General features: G+C 40.0%; 1 protein-coding gene across 1 annotated transcript in view; it reads left to right on the top strand.

Annotated features, from left to right (window-relative positions):
• The window catches only part of ESR1 (estrogen receptor 1), a 388,052-nt gene that overhangs the window by 113,777 nt on the left and 255,234 nt on the right, over positions 1 to 19,041 (top strand). Inside the window, exon 3 of the mRNA XM_059401273.1 lies at positions 12,428 to 12,618. Coding sequence (XP_059257256.1) covers positions 12,428 to 12,618 — 191 coding nt within the window. The remainder of the gene's footprint in view (positions 1 to 12,427; positions 12,619 to 19,041) is intronic.

Raw genomic sequence — 19,041 nt, forward strand, 5'->3', positions numbered from 1 at the left:
CGGGAGGGAGAGCTGAGCAGACTGAAAGGCAGTATTGCCATCTTTTGCCAGCTCATCTGTACATATTTTATTACTCTTGGGAAAGAGTTTTAGAAAATGGGCTATGCATTCATGAGATCCATTGAAGAAATTCTAGCTGGCCGGAGATGTGCCATTGGTCAGAGGCATGGAATAGAATCATGATCCTACAATCATGGAGCTGGACAGGAATTTAGAGAACATGGTTGGGGTTTCTTCACTCACAGAGAAGCAGCTGAGACCAGAGAGGTTTGGTGACTTGATTCAGCAAATGTAGCTGTTACCGGCAGCCTTTTGTCTAGAACCCAGGGATTCTTACCCAGAACTTTCTAGAACTTTCTAGAACAGTCTAGAACTTTCCAACCTCAGTACTCTGCCTCTTGTTTAAAAAAAAAACCAAAATTCAACTCAGTCAGTTTGAAGATTTAGTTGGCTTTATGAAACAATTCATGAATAAGTGAATATCTCTTCTAGCAAGGACAAGGCCACTCCGAGGAGTTGTACAGAATGGAAGGTTTTTACAGGAAGGAGGGTGGGGCAAGAGAGATAGACAGAAAAGAAAAGGAAGGATTATTCCAGGCAAGCTCTTCTCTTAGGGGGAATGGCAGGGGTCTTATTATGCCAATGACCTCATCTTTCTTTGTGGGATGGTGTAGGCACAGGTGACGGATTGTCTAACTGATCCGTCTCAGAAAATTCCTGATTGATATTTTAAGACTTAACATTTCTGGGGAGATTGAAACTGCAGTTCGGTTAGGGATCCAGCCCTGGCTTGCTGACCTGAGGCTTTAACCCACGTGATGCCATTTTGGGCCTCTGGTTTTCTTTTAAATAGTCCCTTGTTTAAAAGAAGTCCTGAAGTTTATTGTATTTGTTGCAGCATGATCTTTAATGGCATGCAGGTTCCCAAATAATCTTTGTAAGTAAAAATTTCCATTTGCTGTTTTAGATATGTTTGTGTGGACTTTTTATGTGGTGACATATTGTTCCTATCTCTTGGAGGGTCATAAAATGAATGATTTATGAATCACATTAAAAAACCAACCAGAGGCCAGTGTTAGAGCACGACTGTATTTCCCAGAGGCCCACTCTTTCTTCCTCTTGGAGTTGTCCACTTTCCGAGGGCAGAGGTGATCCTTCTGTTCCTTCTGTCCCCCTCTCTTACTGCTCCTCCCCTCTCCTCTCTTCCTTTTGCAGCTGTCCTCTGCCCCCCTGTAGTCCCTGGGTGGGGGGCAGTAGGTAGATGCTTATGCGATGCTGTTCAATGAATGAATGAATTTCTTAGTATTTCTGCATATGGGTAGGTTTTATCCTCCTGATATATGTCATACTTTGTGTGGAAATTAGGCTGGAAATCAGACTTGTTTTAAGAAGGTGTGGTGTCACACCACAGCGCCTCTCTTGTCTTATCTCTTTTATGTCATCCCTATGCCTTGTTTCTTGCATCCCACTTTGGGCTTCTTGCCCTCACGGTTCATTAGCACTTGCAACAGGTTGGTGTGACTAGAGAAAGGAGAGGTGATGAAACTCAAATCAGGTCATTTGGTTACACATTAGGAGCCGAGAACAGATAAAAAGATATTGACTAAATGGGGTTTTTAGGGAGCTTTCTGCCAGGCTATCCTTGTTTCCCATTAGTGTGGAAAATCAACACTCACTTGTATTTTGGGGTGAAGATATTTCTCTTAAGTGAGTGGGAAAACCTCTTGACATTTTATAGAGAGCCTTCCATTTTGAATGGTGAATGCTAATGTTTTTTGTGCAGAGCTTCAGAACCCTTATGTATGGACATTAACAACACAACACTTTCCAGTTGTTTATGAGTTAAAATTTAGATATTTTATGTAATCATATCTTAAGGAAATATTCAAACTTTCATCTAGTTCTTCTCCTGTATTGTTGTCAGCTCCCTTAAATTCTGTTTCCAAGGACCTCAACAGAGTTCTCAACCTTTGCACTAGACATTGGATTAGCATTTTCCCTTAAAAAACTAGTATTGGCTGGGTAATAAATAGCCGTGGGCACTTTCAGCTGGGATAATTATTTATGAGATTAGGGATGATATCTGAAGTAAGGATTTTTGTTCCCAGAGCATGCAAAATACCCTTCTTTGGCTCTTGCTGCCTTTAGGTGGAGTTCCCGAGGATTCCATTCTCTGTTGGGAGTCGGGGCTCTGGGATCAGACTGCCTGATTCCTTGACCCCACTGTTGCTTGATTGTATGACTTTTGTGAGCTCCTTATCCCTCTGTACCTCAGATACCTAACTTCTAAAACAAGTGCAGTTATAATAGTAGTGCTTGGTGTAGTTTAAGGGTTCAGTGGGTCAATGACTTGTAAGGCGCTCAACAATAGGGCCCGCTATGACCATCCTTTCGTGTTCTGTGACACTTTACTTGCCTATTCTCCCAGATCCCCTTATCTTGTTAGGTCAGGGGTCAGGCTGGTCTTCCAGAAATGTAGGGTGTGGTTTGAACTTCGGGCAGAACTTTGAACCAGCAGCTGAAGCTCTCTCCCTAGGTCATTTGGTGGAGCTGACTTTCAATGGTATGTACCACCAGTCATTTTTTTGGAAGGAGTTCTCTTTTCCATCTCTCAGGGAAGAATGTTCTCTGCCTCTTTTTATTAACGAGAAGACACACAATCAATACAAACAAGAACTACACTCATTAAATGGTTAGTATGAGGCAAGAGATAGATGACGCTTTCAGATGAGCATTGTAAAGGGGCTGGAGTCTTTGGAGTGACTTTTCTCATCCAGAAAATAATTCTTAGCTTGCTTAAGATATTAAAATTGCTTAAAGACCTTGCCCACAAAATACATGTGACATTGGTTAATGGGTTACTCAAACCTGGCCCAGGACTCAGTTAACTTGGGCTTTTCTCAAAATGAGATTCAATATTTATCCTTGCTGGACTCTACCATTTTAGATCAACTTTTACATTTTTTTTTTTTTAAAGAATGTCTGTTTACTGCCATGGAAAATGAGATTATATTAAAATTCAAAGACAAACCTTTATAGAGAGTGGAAAAACCCACAGGTAAGTTCTAGTCCTAGACATCAATCACCACTAACTTAGGCCCATTCATCTTTATATTTACAGCAGAGAGAAATATACAGGAAGCCACAATCAGATCGATATATTTATTGCTACATACACAGGCATCAATAATTGGCTTCTTATTAACTTGACACATCATTCTGTTACTGCAACAAATTGAACCAATGCCTCTTGCAAAGCTGTTCTTAATTCTTTGTTGATGGATTTATTCACTATTTATGAGATACATTCTTTGCGTAAAGTACCATACCAGGTGTTTTGGTGATAAAAAAAATATTTAAAATATAGTTTGCCTACTTTTGAAAACCTATAGCCTAGCTAAGAAGGCAAGACACACAGTATGGGACATATAATTTTATTCATTCCATAATCGACTGTCTGTGCTTTGTTGGAAATTGGAAAGCAAAGGTGACTGTAATAGGATCTCTTTCCTGGAGATTCACAGTGACTACCAATGATGATGATGATGACCATTCCAGAGAGTTCTATAGGTGATATTCGAGGAGCACATGTTGGTTATTGAGAGATTCAGTGGTGGCTATCTGACTCGGCATTTTTCCCTCAGGAGATTTTGCCTTTTGGCCAAGATAGGAAGCTGTGTGGGCAAAGGTCCAGAGAGGGACTGCCTTGATCCGGGAAGGGCAATGCATAAGATTAAATCTGTATTTCTCCTGTAGGCTGGGAGTTCTCAGTCTGAAGTCTTTTGGGGAGACCATTCACGGGCTTCAGAGGCCAATGAATACCCTAAGATTATAAGCGAAATCTGCATTTCTGTAAATAAGGGTATTTTCCTGTGCTCTGCCATCCAAAGAAGATTAAGAAGGCTTACCACATGTTGAGGAGACATGAAGGATTTCCAATAGGGGTCCATTTTGCAGGGGAGAGCTATCACTTCTGCTGTGGTGTGGAGGACGGGTTTGTGATATGGGAGTGTCCAGGTGTAGAGTTGGGACGGCTTTCACCATGTCCATAACTCATTCAGTTGGCAAATACTTTCTAATCACTTTACTGTGTGTCTGGCTGCTGAGCATGAGCTGGTTGACCATGCTAAGTAAAGGGGCCACAGTCCCTGCCGTGGTATGGTTTATGGCACATAGGGTAATAATGAAACAGAGCACAACAAAATGCCGATTCATAGCACCCACCAACGTGTATTTAAGCACTGGTTTATTCAACCGTTGTTTCTAGAGTAGGCTCTCTTCAAGGCACTGGGGAATGAAACTTACATTTTCTAAGTTGGGAAGTTATATAATAAATTAAAATTTGGTTTGAAGTCGGGTAGTGATGTGTTAAGAGGGTATAAGAGGGTGAAAGTCCTAGAAAGACTACTTTAGCAAGATCAGAAATGATACTTGAGAAGGTAGGGAAGTGCATGGATTGGGAGCAAGTCAGGGAAAAGGGCTTGGAGACATGGAGGGGCTTGGTGTTTGTGGGGCAGTTGGGAGTGAGCGTTTGTAACTCAGTGATCAGGGAGGGAGTGTGAGGAGTCAGTCCCTGTTGGAGTGACGGGCAGGACATGGATCATGCTGGGTTTTCTTGAATTTTATTCTTGATGTGGTAGGAAGCTGCCAAGGGTTTTATATAGGGGAGTGTGACTCTGACTCTGTGTGTTTGTTTAATATACCACCAAGGAATTAATGCAATTCCAACACCATCTACCTGGATTGCATTAGACCCTGTAGGTTAAGGGCTCAGTCTTACAAGACTGCCCCTACTTCAGATACCAATCACAAGCCCAGGTTTTCACTTGTGCTTCTAACTATAAACCAGACATAAATCAGAGGTTCCCATGAACCCCTTATTGGGTTCAATTGAGAGTTGTTCCCAGAACTCAGAGAAATATTTTATTTACTAGATCACTAGATTTTTTGTTTTGTTTTGTTTTTAATAAAGCAATACAAATTAGGAATAGCCAGGTGGGAGATGTTTAGGGGAAGGCATGGGGAAAGGGTCTGAAGCTTCCTTGTCTTCTCCAGGTACACCATTTCTCCAGCAACTCCTCAAATTTCAACAACCTGGAAGCTCTCTGAACCCTTTCCTTTTGGGTTTTTATGGAGGCTTTATTATGTAAATGGAATTGATTAAATTGCTGGCCAGTGGTGACTGATTCAGCCTCCAGCCCCTCTCCCCTGGAGGCAGGAGGTGGGGTGGCAGGAAACTGAAAGTTCTAACTCACCATTTTGGATGGTTTCCCTGGCAACCAGCCTTCATTCTTGGGTGGGATCCAAAAGTCATCTCATTAAAGTATAAGATACACCTTTGTTGCTCACCTATCAGTTGGGAAATTCCAAGGGTTTCAGAAGCTCTGTGCAAGAAATGGGACAAAGACCAAATATATATATTCTTTTTTTTTATAATTTTTTATTTTTTATAAACATATATTTTTATCCCCAGGGGTACAGGTCTGTGAATCACCAGGTTTACACACTTCACAGCACTCACCAAAGCACATACCCTCCCCAATGTCCATAATCCCACCCCCTTCTCCCAAACCCCCTCCCCCCAGCAACCCTCAGTTTGTTTTGTGAGATTAAGAGTCACTTATGGTTTGCCTCCCTCCCAATCCTCCAACAGATGAATGGATCAAGAAGATGTGGTATATATACACAAATATATATATTCTTATTAGAAATCATAGTATCACAGGGAGTGAAAAGATGGTTGCTTCACTGGGGAGAGTCCAGGATGTGTGTAATCTAGCTCTTGGAGGTAAGAAAAGCTCCCTGGAGAAAATTAAGCTCAGGCTGTGACTATAGGGTAAATAGGAGTTACTCTGGGGCCAGGCAGAGGGAAGAGCCTGCTTGAATGCCTTGGTTGAAGTGGGTTTTTTGGAAAAGATACTGAGTTTAGTTTTGTGCACATTAATGACCCAAATTGTGGGTCATTCAAGAGGAGCTGGAAAATGGGTAGTTTGAATCCACATCTGAAGTCCAGGAGAGGGATGTAGGTTGGTAGTTGAGTGTGGTCACACACGGGGCCAAGATTCCCACAAAGAAAATGTCCACTAAGGATGACAGATGGCTGACGGCAGAGCTCTGAGGAACAGTGACATTTAGGAGCCTGGTAGAGGAAGAAAATACTGCAACGGAAACAGGTGTAGAGTAGTGTCAGACAGATGATAATCCATTATCTAACTAGTTGTCAAGAGAAGTGGTGAAGACTTGTGCTGTAGGAATTCAAAGTTGAACCAGTGTGAGTTGGAACACTTAGGGTAAGCCTTATGGAAGATGGGGAACTACAGCTTAGTTTTCTGTGATAAGTGAGATGTGATGGCTGAAGGGAAGCGGAGATAGCACAGATGGAGATGGTGGTATGAGTAATTTCTCAGAGATGGAGTTGATAAAATTTTCCTCAGGGAGCTATAGAGAGACCAATACTGGTTGGAGCAGGGAATTCAGGAATTTGAGCTTAATTCTATATGTTGGAGATTTTAAAATTTCACTTTCCTGATTTATCAGAATTAAATTAAAGACTTAAAGCCACAAGTCTGAGAGTTCATTTATGTGTGTTTTCTAGAAAAGACAGTTTCAGAGTCTTCTCTGTATTATTAAACAGGTCCCCGAGGCCCCCCAAAGGGTAATGACCCTCATATATACGTAATGAGAAGTTATTGAAAGGTGAAAGTTGTATTTTATGACCGTTCTTTTGACAGTGGCAGGCAGGCTGAGTTTGAGGACTTGTGAGAGGCAGGAGGACTAATTTTAGTAATTCAATCGTAGGGTTATTTATGTCTTAGGCAAGAATAACGCAAACAAGGAATGCAAAGGAAGATAGGCATAGTGTTTTGAAGAAACAACTGATATAATTTGGTGATGGATTAGATGGAAGAGGTTCATTTAGCACGTATTCATCAAGGACCTAAACGTGTGTCAGTTAAAACTGGGAGCAAATGAGACATGATCTGTGCCTTCCTGGAACGCACTGTTTAATAGGGGGAACATAATTTGTCAATAATCACTCAAGTATAGGACTGGGAATTGTGGTAAGCATCATCAAGAAAAAATATAAGGCCCTCTGGGTGCATATAACTTTGGGGATTTGATTTGGGGATTAGAGTCTCATGAGGTTATCCTACTGGCACTTAATTACACCCCATCTCTAGGGTGTGGACATCTGTTGGTTTTTTTCACTTAGCTTTGCAAAAATGTTTCTTCTAGAAACCAAAAGCTTTAAAAAATTAAAAAAGAATTCTTGACTTATCAGGTGAATCCCTTTGGATTGGCTGGTACCATGATTTGTGGTTGGAAAACAAACAGTATTTCATTATGTTGAGCTTTAAACTCTTCCTTTGATCAATGAAAATCTTGATAAATGCACTTTGTTATGCTCTGTTGTGATTTGGTCTAAGAGAGTCCACTCTCTGGACCCAATATGAATGCCTTCGGACTTCTCTCTTCATCATATTGAATATATATTATCAGTAGGCACCCACTGGGAAATATTTAGTAGTCCATGGGTATAATGAAAAGGGAACTAAATCTAGTCAGTTGAGTTTCCAGTTTCCATAGCTGCAGTGGTGTTGTCTCTCATTTTCTGATCTCATGTTTCTGCCTTTCTTTTCTCTGCCAGCATCACTCTGTTCCTAAGCACTTGTGCACCTCCGAACTGTGATGTGTTCAGTCACTGACAACACATCCCTCCATTTTGCCCTTAAGCTTCCACCTTACATCTTTTTAGAGAATCTTTAGACATACCTGGAAGGCTGAAGAACATTTAACTTGGTAAACTAGTCAACTTCTTATCTGCGTCTTGTGAGAATGTGCCCAAGATGAGGAACTATTGAGGTTTCATGACAATTCAGTGAGAAAGGGGTAAGAATTTTATAAAGACAGACATCTTTTAGCAAATTAGCTAAAGAATTAAATTTTTCAGCTATAATAAGGAGATAAGGGAGGCAGAACTTGAATACATTTAGCTCATGAAAATGAGAGTAATTAATTTTGGTTTTATAAAAATAAGGAGAAACCAAAGGGCCTCTGAGGCTGACTGAGGGGAAGAAAGATTGCCCTAAACATGGTATAAAGCATTTCCTACCAAAGAAGCATGAAGCCAAGAGTGCCATGTCTTTGACAGATGCAGCTGGGCAAGGCCAGGGAGAGGGAGGTGGGAAAAGATGAGTCTGAGACCTCTAATGAGGCTCTTCCCTGGGGGCTGATCTAACCGCAGGTCAGTGCCTGGCCTACCCTTGCGGCTTGGTCTGAGTCCAGGCACAGACACCTCCCACTCTGTTCCTTTCCACTACAATGATGAGCCAAGTTAGTCTGCATACTGGGGACACAGATCTCTGTCTGGAGGCAGTTGTACCAAATTATTTTGGCCTAATGGATATTCCAGAAAACCTGAACCTATTCCAAGGCGCCACAGTGCTTTGCAGACCACGAGAAGATCTCGCTTGCCTTTTAGGTTGATCCAGATTATATTTTTCATGACATCCCTGTTTAGAGCATTCATAGAGCAGGGTTGGGCCAAAACAATAACCGACAGTGTTACATATATGATTTTCCAAGTTGGATAAAAAAGTTCCTTTATGGGGAGGAAATATAGTCTAAGTAGCTTTCTCTCTTCTTTTTGGAGGCCTTCGGGTTTTATGCTCTATGTCTGCAGTGGATTTTCCATATTCCATATTCCAGGGACATCTCAAAAATAAAGTGTACATGGAAGACATTTTGCAGATAGCATATATCTCTGCTAGATCTGGGGAAAATGAGCTTTTGCAATTAAACTTTTATCAGTACTTTTAAAAACAATATTGGCATATTCCATTTATATTGTAAAAGTGATCAATTTATTGATTCAGTCATTGGTTAATTCATTTAATATCAATATTTATCGAGTCTCTATTTTGGATGAGGCACTATACTATAAACAGTTGGGGTTCCAAAGATGAATAAGACATGAACAACTTAGCAGCAATGGAGACACACAAATGTACAACTGAAGGGGTAAGAATGGTTGGTAAGAGAGGTGACCTTAAGATGCAGTGATTAGGGGTGCCTGGGTGGGTTAAAACCTCTGCCTTTGGTTCAGGTCATGGTCCCAGGGTCCTAGGATTGGGCCTCACATCGGGGTTTCTGCTCTGCAGGGAGCCTGCTTTCCCCTCTCTCTCTGCCTGCCTCTCTGCCTACTTGTGATCTCTGTCTGTCAAATAAATTAATAAAATCTTAAAAAAAAATGCAGTGATTATCTCAAACACATTTGGATGGCTGCTATTAAAAAAGCAAAATAAAACAAAACAGAAAGAAAACATCTGTTGGGAAGGATACAGAGAAATTGGAGTCCTGGTGCATTGTTGGTAGGAATGCAAAATAGTGCGGTCAACATGGGAGAAAAAATATGGCAGTTCTACACAAAATTAAAAATAGAACTACTATATGATCCAACAGTCCCACTTCTGGGTATATATCCAGATGAGTTGAAATCAGGCTTTTGCAGAGAGATTGGAACATGTGTGTTAATAGCAACATTATTCAAAATATGGAAGCTGCCCAAATGTCCATTGTCTTTTGGTGGATGAATAGATAAAATATGGTATAAATGTATGATGGAATATTGTTCAGCCTCAAAAAAGAAAGGAAATTCTGACACTACAACATGGCTGAACCTTGAAGACGTTATGCTAAGTGAAATGAACTGCTTATAAAAAGACAACTAGTATATGATTCTACATATATGAATTATCTAGAGTAGTCAAATGCATAGAGATTGAAAGTAGATGGTGATTGCCAGTTCCTGGGGGGAGCAGTAAATGGGGAATTGCTGAATGCGTGTGAAGTTTCAGTTTTGTGAGATTGAAAAGTTCTGGAGATTGGTTACCACTGATGTGAATAACCTAACGTTATTGAACTCTACACTAAAAAATTGTTAAGATGATACATTTTTATGTTACATTTATCCTACCACAGTTTAAAGATTTGCAGTATTTTATTATGCAGTGATGGATGGAAGTGGCCCGATACTTTGGAACTTTTGTCCATGCATCTATTATTCATTCCTGCCTTCCTTCGTTCAGCAAATGTGTATGGAATGTCTGCTGTGGGCTGGGCCCTGAGCTGGGTATGGAGGCTGCAGTACTTTAGATTTATAAGGCCTTGAAACTGTCAGTGTCCAGCTAGCTAACCACACTGCCCCTGAAAGGCACTGAGCCTCTATAGTTAAATATTCACAGCTGCTTCCTACTGATTTGAATCATGCATAAGATGTTAGTAAACGAGCAGGTTGATTGGGGAGAGGGGAGTTCAACAGCATTGTGATTAAATGGAAGGGGATAGAAGAAGACTATGAACTGGAACCGAAAATGGCAAGCCAGTGCTCTCTAAAGATATTAAAAAATAAAGAACTTGCATTTGAGGCTGACAGACTAAGAGCTGTGTCATTCAGAATGGAAAAAATTGGCCTAGTCAGATGCGCTCAACGCAAGGAGCTAGTATTTTGTGAGTATTATGGCAAGTATTGTTTGAGAACCAATGCCACAAAATTGTGGACAATATCAGTGAGTGATCAGGGCAGGAAAGGATCATAAAATTTGAGCTAAAAGGAAAGACAGGGCACGTGAAAGGGAGGGCCAGTGAGAAAGTCAATGTGGTCTGGTTATTTGGGTGTGCAATAGAGGCAGGAAGCATGAGTGTCTTTAATCAGAGGCCCTGTAAGCTCTGTCTTCAATTCATTTTATCTCATCTTAGGTTGCTTTTTTTAAAAAAAAATATTTTTTTATTATTTTTTTGAGATTTTATTTATTTGTTTGAGAAAGAGATTATGAGCAGGGGGAGGGGCATGGGGACAAGCAGACTCCATGCTGAGTGAGGAGCCCAGCAGTGTGGCTGGATCCCAGGATCCTGAGATCATGACCTGAGTCAAAATCAGGGGCTGAGCTACCCAGGTGTCCCAGCTCCCCACCCCCCACCCTTTGGTAATCTTATAGAAACCTTCACTCCATCTATCCTTCCAATATCTTTCAACTTTTCTTTTTTTCCTATACATTCTGAAACATTCAATGAGTTCATTTAAATACATTATTGACTGCCAGCTATGTACCAGGCACTGTGGTGGGCTCTGACCATACACCCTCAATTCTCCTCCACTGCTTTTATTTGGTCGCACATGCCTAGTAAATCCTGGGTTGATACTTTCTCTCTGTCTTCTTCAGGGTGTCTTTGTTGAGGCTGTTCCTTCTACCCAGTGTCTTTAATCCCAACTGCTATACTTCCCTTGGCTTTGTTCTGTTCTGCCCTTATCTCCACCCCCAATTCTTCCCTCTCTATTGCTCATTCCCTTCAGTCTAGATAAGTCTTCTGCTTCTATTCTGAAAATATATATTTTTTAAATCTTTATATTCTTTAGCGAGCACCCCACCCCATCTCTTCTCTACCCATTCTCATCCAAGTTCTCAAAAGAATGGTCTTTACTCATTTTCATTTCCTCCTACTCCGTTTTCTGTTCCACCCACTGGCTTTTGACTTGTGCTTGGATACCTCTACTGAAGCTCCTTGCTAAGGTTCCTCTTTGTCAAATCCTACTACATTTCATCAGTCCTTGCTTTATTGGATTTCTCTGCTCCACTTGGCACTGTCAATCACTCTTCCTTCTGAAAGCTTTCTACTTCCTTAAAACTTTTTACTTCTCCATTTCCTTGGTTCTCCCAGAACTTACTATTAATTCTTAGGTTTCTTTCTGGGATATGCTTCCTCTATGAACATTTTAAAGGTTGAAGTAATCGTCTGTGTTTCTCTGCTCTTCTTAGTGTACATGCACTTAAAGAGGAGTATTGAGTATTAGATGGCATCCTTAAGTTACAGTCAAGTTATAGAAACTGATTTCCAGGGTTACATGGTAACGATGACATAAACATCTGAATTGTTATATTTCTATACATGTTCCATGTCGTTCATCAGTTCATTTGAGTTTCAAATGCCCCAGCTCCTTTATGCTTGTCTCTATTTCCTAAAGATCCTTAGTGTGTCTAGAATTAGAATAAGCATTGGTCTCTTATCATTCTGCGTTAATTGTGAATTCCTGGGGAAAAAGAAGAATAAATCTATTAAAAATCAGTTAATTTCATTTTGTCATTTTCTAGATAATATATTCTAGTGTAGGCAGTCCATTTCTTAAGCAAGTTTGCAATAAACAATTTTCCTTCAAGGTTAATATAATAGGCAAACACCTTTTGCTGTAACAGCTGGCGAGAGGTAATGAAAGATTAGCTTACATTATGATTCATTATTTCAAAATGTCAGAATAAAGTGGATCTGCTGCATCCCCCAAGCCTCTTATTCTGTAGAAGAGCGTGCATGTTTTGCTTTTCTATGTTAATAGATTCACTGTTTTTATTTTCTCCTATTTCTTTTTTTCTAGGCCAAATTCAGACAGTCGACGCCAGGGTGGCAGAGAGAGATTGGCCAGCACCAGTGACAAAGGAAGCATGGCCATGGAGTCTGCCAAGGAGACCCGCTACTGTGCAGTGTGCAATGACTATGCCTCGGGCTACCATTATGGAGTCTGGTCCTGTGAAGGCTGCAAGGCCTTCTTCAAGAGAAGTATTCAAGGTAATAGTGTGTTAAAAACAACTTATTCCACCTTTAATTCTGAGGGGAAGCAACTGAAGAAGGAAGGCACGTAGGAGCAGCTATTTGTAAAAGAAAACACTAATACTTGGTAGGTCCGCTAGTATCTTTGGTAGAAACAGTGAGAAAAAAAAACTTTTCCAGAGAAGAGTTGACAGAGCCCAGAACAGTTGTGGCTGAGTAATTATGCTTTCTTCACTGGCAATATCCAAGCAGTCCTGAGCAACTCTATGGGAAGAGGACTTCAATAGCTGAGTCTCGAGAGGTCTGTGCCCTGATTAGGGATGACAGGCACCTAGGCTTATATGATACAGTGGAAGACAGTGTAATAGCCTAAACATGATTACCTCTCCACCTTGGCTGTTTCCAGATATGCATTCTGTTCTGCTCTTTGCTCTAGAGCACCAATTTTTTCCATCAGTTCTAACTCGACTGGTTCTTCTCTTGCACTTTGTCCCTCTCTTTGTTGTCTCCTGGGTGATATGACTTGTTGCTAAAATGAAAAGACTCAATGGCTGGTGACCTGTAAGAGGGGACATGTTATCAGCATAAGCAGTTAATAAGCAACATTTCATTCACCTGTGTGCCTTGATCCTCTTTGGTGTGTGGCTTACCAAGTGCAGCTTCTCCCTTCACCTGCCAGCTATAATTTATTTCTACTCCAAGAATGTCTATATTGTTGCATTTTAGGGGATGCCCTGGGGAAACATCAATCATTTCTACTACCTAAACTATCTATGCTAAAGATCCTTTGTCTGACAGGAGTGGGCAGTCTGACAGGAGTTTAGGTTGGGTGAACTTTGTCTTGGTCCATATTTTAAATTTATTTAGCTTGGTCCATTTTAAAAACAGTCTTTTGGACAGTAATTGCTTTCAACATCTTTTAGAAGTCTTCTGTAAGATTTGAACTTTTTTGTTGGATTTTTAAATAAAATTAATTATATTCTCTGATAGTAAATTTTTGTTTCTATACATATATATGTACACACACAAAGAAATAGAAATATAAATAAATACACCCATGGATATGTATATATAGACATATCTGTGTATTAAAGCAACATACATTATTTGATTTTACCAGATGATACTATCTTAATTTAGAAAGATGATATTTCTATTTGGTTTTGATTAGCATAAGCCCTGAAAAGTTTTTCAACAACTCTCTTCACTTGTGATATTTCTTTTGTTTCCTTTTATGTATTCTAAAATAGCATTATTTTCACCGGCCATTTTCTCTGGTATTGACAAATCATCTTACAGAGGTAGATTTAGTGAACAGATTCAACTACAAGCTCTCACAAGTCATTTATCTGAGATTGAGCTCTCTCATCTGTAAAAATGATTGAGAGCAGTGTTCAGCAACAATGCTTTGTTTTGTTTTGTTTTGTTTTGAAAAGGCCAGACAGTAATTGTTTTAGGCTTTATAGTCTTTGTTGCAACTACTCAGCCCTGAGATTGTGGCCTATAAGGAGCAATAGACAATATACAAGTAGGTGGGTGTGTACCAATAAAACTTTATATACAAAAACAGACTAGAACTGACCAGAAATGGCCTGCAAGCCATAATTTGCTGACCCTTGATTTAATGTATATAAAGGGAATAGATTGTTTCTAAATCTAAAGTTTTGACAACTCATGTTATTAAAAACTTATTCTGTACCTGTGTAAGATGTTAAAAGAGAAAATATGTGTAAGATATAATCTATAATATCATGAAATTTGGAATTTATTTGGGAAATTTACCAGGGAGGCAAAGGTACTTCTTCTTATGATACAATTAGAAAGTAAGTCTGTATAGATAAAGTGCTATTATATGAGGAAAATAATAGATGGGTATAAGAAAATGAATATTTTTAGTTATGAAAATCAAATTACTAAGATTAAAGATAGAAAGGACCTTTCTTCAAGGAATAATACCAATATGCTCACAAATTATTTTCATCTTATTTGTTCAGCTTTGAAGAGTATACTGTATAACTTCATATCAGACTGAGTATTATCTCTGAACATTAAGGCATTAGAGAAAAAAAACACAGAAAAGAAGAAAAATGTCTTTAAAATAGTGAAGGAAATATGTGAGCTAATAAAAAATATTTTATGGGTATGGCATTATCTCAAGTTCAAATATTTAGAAACTTTCTATTTACTTTTTGATGATTAAAATATATATCTTATCTCCTTCTTGTATATACAGACCAAATAGTAGGATTTCATTGCACAGTAAATTATATTATCTAAAATTTTACTGTATATAAGTTGTATAAACTACAATTTCCTCCTGGCTTCAGAAACTTCTTATCATGGTATGAAGTCACCTATATAAACTCTGTTAAATGAGGTGAATATTGAGTCCACAGTTTTGGAAAAAGCATAGAAATGAGGCAGAGATATTAACGTTAAGAGATGGGGGAGACCTTAAAAATAATTCAGTGTCTTAGTTCACTCATTTATTCATTGATTGCCTCTACTAGGCAAAGCACTGTGAAAGACCAGGGATTCAGCCTTAATAGGTAGTGGGAGAGTTGTACAAATCAACTGGCAACTAAATGACAGTGTGACAAGTGCCAAGATAAGGGTGAGTGGAGGGTGTTATATAGGAGTCCAGACCTCACTCAGTGTTGGTGGGGCTTGAGTCAGGCTCCAAGAAGGTTCCCTGATTCAAAATTAAGTCTGGAGGATGAGCTGAATGTGCAGAATGAAAGAAGTCAGGATGAAGGTTCATACGAATGAGCATATGAGCAAAGACCTGGAGAAGAAAGGGACGTTGGGGAGTTCTGTGAATAGAAATTAACGAAATTAATTGACATTAGATCAAACAAAGACATTCTTGGCCATGTATTTATTCTTAGATTATGTAAAAATAATGTAGTTTATTTCCTTTTTACTTGAATGGCATTTCTGTGTATTTGGTTTGTCTGTGCATATAAAAAGGAAATACCAGAGCAAGTTTAGTGGTTTCTTGTCCCATTTTCTCATGATAGTCTTGATAACATGCATCTAAAAAGTTTTACTGAACTTCTTTGGCTCTTTAAAAGTCACACTGACCCTCAAACCTATTTAAGGACAGTGAAGGGTCTGACATGCAGGTAGAAACTTCTGAAGATGCTGCAGCTGTCCCTGTTTTTCTTGTTATTTAAGAGGAGAGCTAGAAATAAGTATCCATCAGATTACTCTAGTGCTCTAAGTGTTTTAGTTGAAGAGGTAAAGTGTTTGATTTGAAAGCATACAAATTTTCATCCACTACTTAGTGTGTAAACTTGATTACTCAAGAAATTGAGTAATGGCCTTCAGTTGAACATATTCTTTTTTTTTTTTTAAAGCAAAGTCAAGGATGCTATTTAAGGGAGGGTAAAATGGTATAGTACATGAACTTGTTAATCATTGCAGATGGAGAAGCAGTGTTTCTGTTTTTTTTTTTAATTTAATTTAATTTAACTTTTTTTCAGTGTCTCAAAATTCATTATTTATGCACCACACCCAGTGCTCTATACAATACGTGTCTTCCTTAAGCAGCATTTTTAAAGATGTGTTGCAGAGACTTTGGATGAGTTATATAAACAGGTTTGTTTCAATAAACAGCTTAACAGCTAGGTGCCACCTTTGAGTATAAGTCCAAGGAAAAAAAGACCCCACTGAGCTCTCTGCTTCTCTGACATTATTATTTCAAATGGTCATGAGTGGAGCCCAAACCTATCTGTATACCACTAGCTATGCTGCCATTTCATATTATCTCTCTCAGGTGCACAAAGAAGATAACTAACATTAGATCAAACAGACATGGCCCAGACAGGTGTTGACTTAAAGCTTAGTTAAGACCAGAAGGCCATCAGGGTGGTATCATGGTAGAATCTGGTTATAGTTCAAAGCAGTGAGGTATTAGGTCCAGGTAACTGGATAGGATAACTGACAAGCTTTGTCCATGAGTCCTTGGAAAGCATCAGGGGTGGGGTGGTTGGGGGGGTGGGTGGTGAGACATTCAGCACCCTGGATAGCTCCTGCAACAGTATCTCTGAGAAGCACAGCTTTACTTTCTGAAGAACCTTGGCCCATTTACTTGGCTCCTTCCACTTTGTAGAGCTGTATTAAGAGAGAACTTAGACCTTTTGTGCTTAGGAACTCACCATTGTTTTTCCAAGAGGGCTTAGCTTTTACATTTAGTTTCATATTTCTAATCACCTTCTGGCTTGACACATGTACCCATGCCTGGAAAAGGCCAGCAGACGGGGGAAAAGTGATGGCAGCTCGCTCATTGTCTATTTCATCTCTGGAATTCTTTCAGAGGTACGGCTCAAAGTTGAGGTCTTGACAATATATGCACACAAAAAAATGAAATTTTGATCTCCATGTTCCACACTTGCCCCTATACCATCTGGTCTCCATCCAACAACAGGAGAAATCTTTTACAATATATTCATCAGGTCATATGACCCTTCCCTTAAGACACACTGTACTTCAAGTCCAGATTCCCTCCTATGGCTTATAATACTCTATAGTCTCTTAGTCCTGCATATTTCTCCCCCTGTTCATTATAATCCAGCCACACTGGCCTTCTTTCTCTTCCTCCAACACACCAGCCATGTTCCTTCCTCAGGACCTCAGCATATTTTTCCCTTTGCTTGCAACACCCACATCTTTACTTGGCTGGCTCCTTGTCATTCAGATCTCTGTCCAAGATCACTTTCTCAGAGAAAAAGATCATGTCATGTCATGTCATAATCATGTCAGTATATTCAGAGAAGTCTTGCGTGATTACCCTAGCCAAAGTAATCCTACAAATTTTTTCACTTAGGATTTATTTTTTTTCCCTACTCTATTACCCTTATTTTTGTTAAGGCCCTTAGACCCTTAAAGGAGTTCTCTTAATCATTCATTCAGCTGATGACTGTCTGTCTATACCAGATGTTGCTTCCCCATATTCCTGCCGGAACTTGGATGTAAGCTCAGTGAAAGCTGACTTTAGGTCTGATCTGCCCTGTTGCTCCAGTGCCTTTAGTGGTGTTGGGCACATCTCTGTTAGATAGATTAGGACAAGAAGTTGAAAGAATGGTAAATAAGATCTGCTAGAGGGCTGCAGAGAAGGAAGAAATTTCACTGGGTAGGCCTGGAAGGAGATACACTAATGCAAGTGGTAAATTTGACAGAGGCCTAGAAAGAAATGAAGGATTTTCACAGACAGCCAGCAGTTTAGAAAATAATTCCAGAATTGTGAAATAGCAAAAACCAAGAAAAGCTCAGGGAAAATGGGGTAAATAAGCCTTATGAGAACAGAGGGCTCATTGTGCTCTCTCTGTCTCTTCATTTTTCCTCACCCCGCTTTTTTTTTTTTTTTTTAAGATTTCATCCATCTATTTGACAGACAGAGATCACAAGTAGGCAGAAAGGCAGGCAGAGAGAGAGAGAGAGAGAGAGAGAGAGAGAGGATGAAGCAGGCTCCCCGCTGAGCAGAGAGCCCGATGTGGGACTCGATCCCAGGACCCTGAGATCATGACCTGAGCCGAAGGCAGAGGCTCAACCCACTGAGCCACCCAGGCGCCCCATCCTCACCCCGCTTTTTAAAAGTAGGCATTCCCCAGCATCTACAATCTCTTCTCCTCTCATTTCCCCATCCTTTTCTCCCACCAGTTTCCTAGGTGGTCTCATGCATATCTCTTTATAGGTTGAATTGTGCTTCCCCCAAAGCCATGTTGAAATCCTAACCCCCAATACCCTGGTGTTTCTGAAGAAATCACTGTAGATATAATTAGCCAAAGTCATATTGGAGTAGGGTGGACCCTTGATCCAACAGGACTAGGACTGTTCTTATAAGAAGGGCATTTGGATATAGAGACAGAGAGGAGAAGGCCATAAGACCAAAGAGAGAGAGATAAGAGTGATGCAGCTACATGGCAAAGAGCACCAAGTATTGCTGCACAAATAAGAAGCTAGAAAGAGGCAAGAAAGTAGTGTTTCCCACAGCTTTCAGAGAGTGTGTAGCCCTGCTGACAACTTGATTTCAGACTTTCAGCCTCCAGAACTGTGAGAAGATACCTTATGTTATGTTAAGTTATTCATTTGTGGTCCTTTGTCATGGAAGCCCTAGGGAAACAGTATTTGAGACCTGAAGTGTCACAACTATGCAGATTATCTCCCACATCAAGCTCTGCCTCAGCCTGGCTTCTCAGTGACGCCCCTGTGTCTTCATCTGACACTAGGCGCTCCTCCTGGTGAACACTGCTGGTATCCGTTCCCTCAGGCACCCACCCTGAAAACCTTAGGGTCAGCTGTCTTCATCTTCTCACCCCGCACGTTTCCCATCAGAACTGTTGTGTAGGTCTGTTGAGACCACTTCTCTAATGTGCATTCATCTGATTCTTGCTAACTTTCCCTGGGATTGTTGCAATACTTTAATGTTTCCTTTTGCCT

This window comes from Mustela nigripes, chromosome 5 (genome assembly GCF_022355385.1).
Source record: "Mustela nigripes isolate SB6536 chromosome 5, MUSNIG.SB6536, whole genome shotgun sequence".
NCBI classification, from domain to species: domain Eukaryota; kingdom Metazoa; phylum Chordata; class Mammalia; order Carnivora; family Mustelidae; genus Mustela; species Mustela nigripes.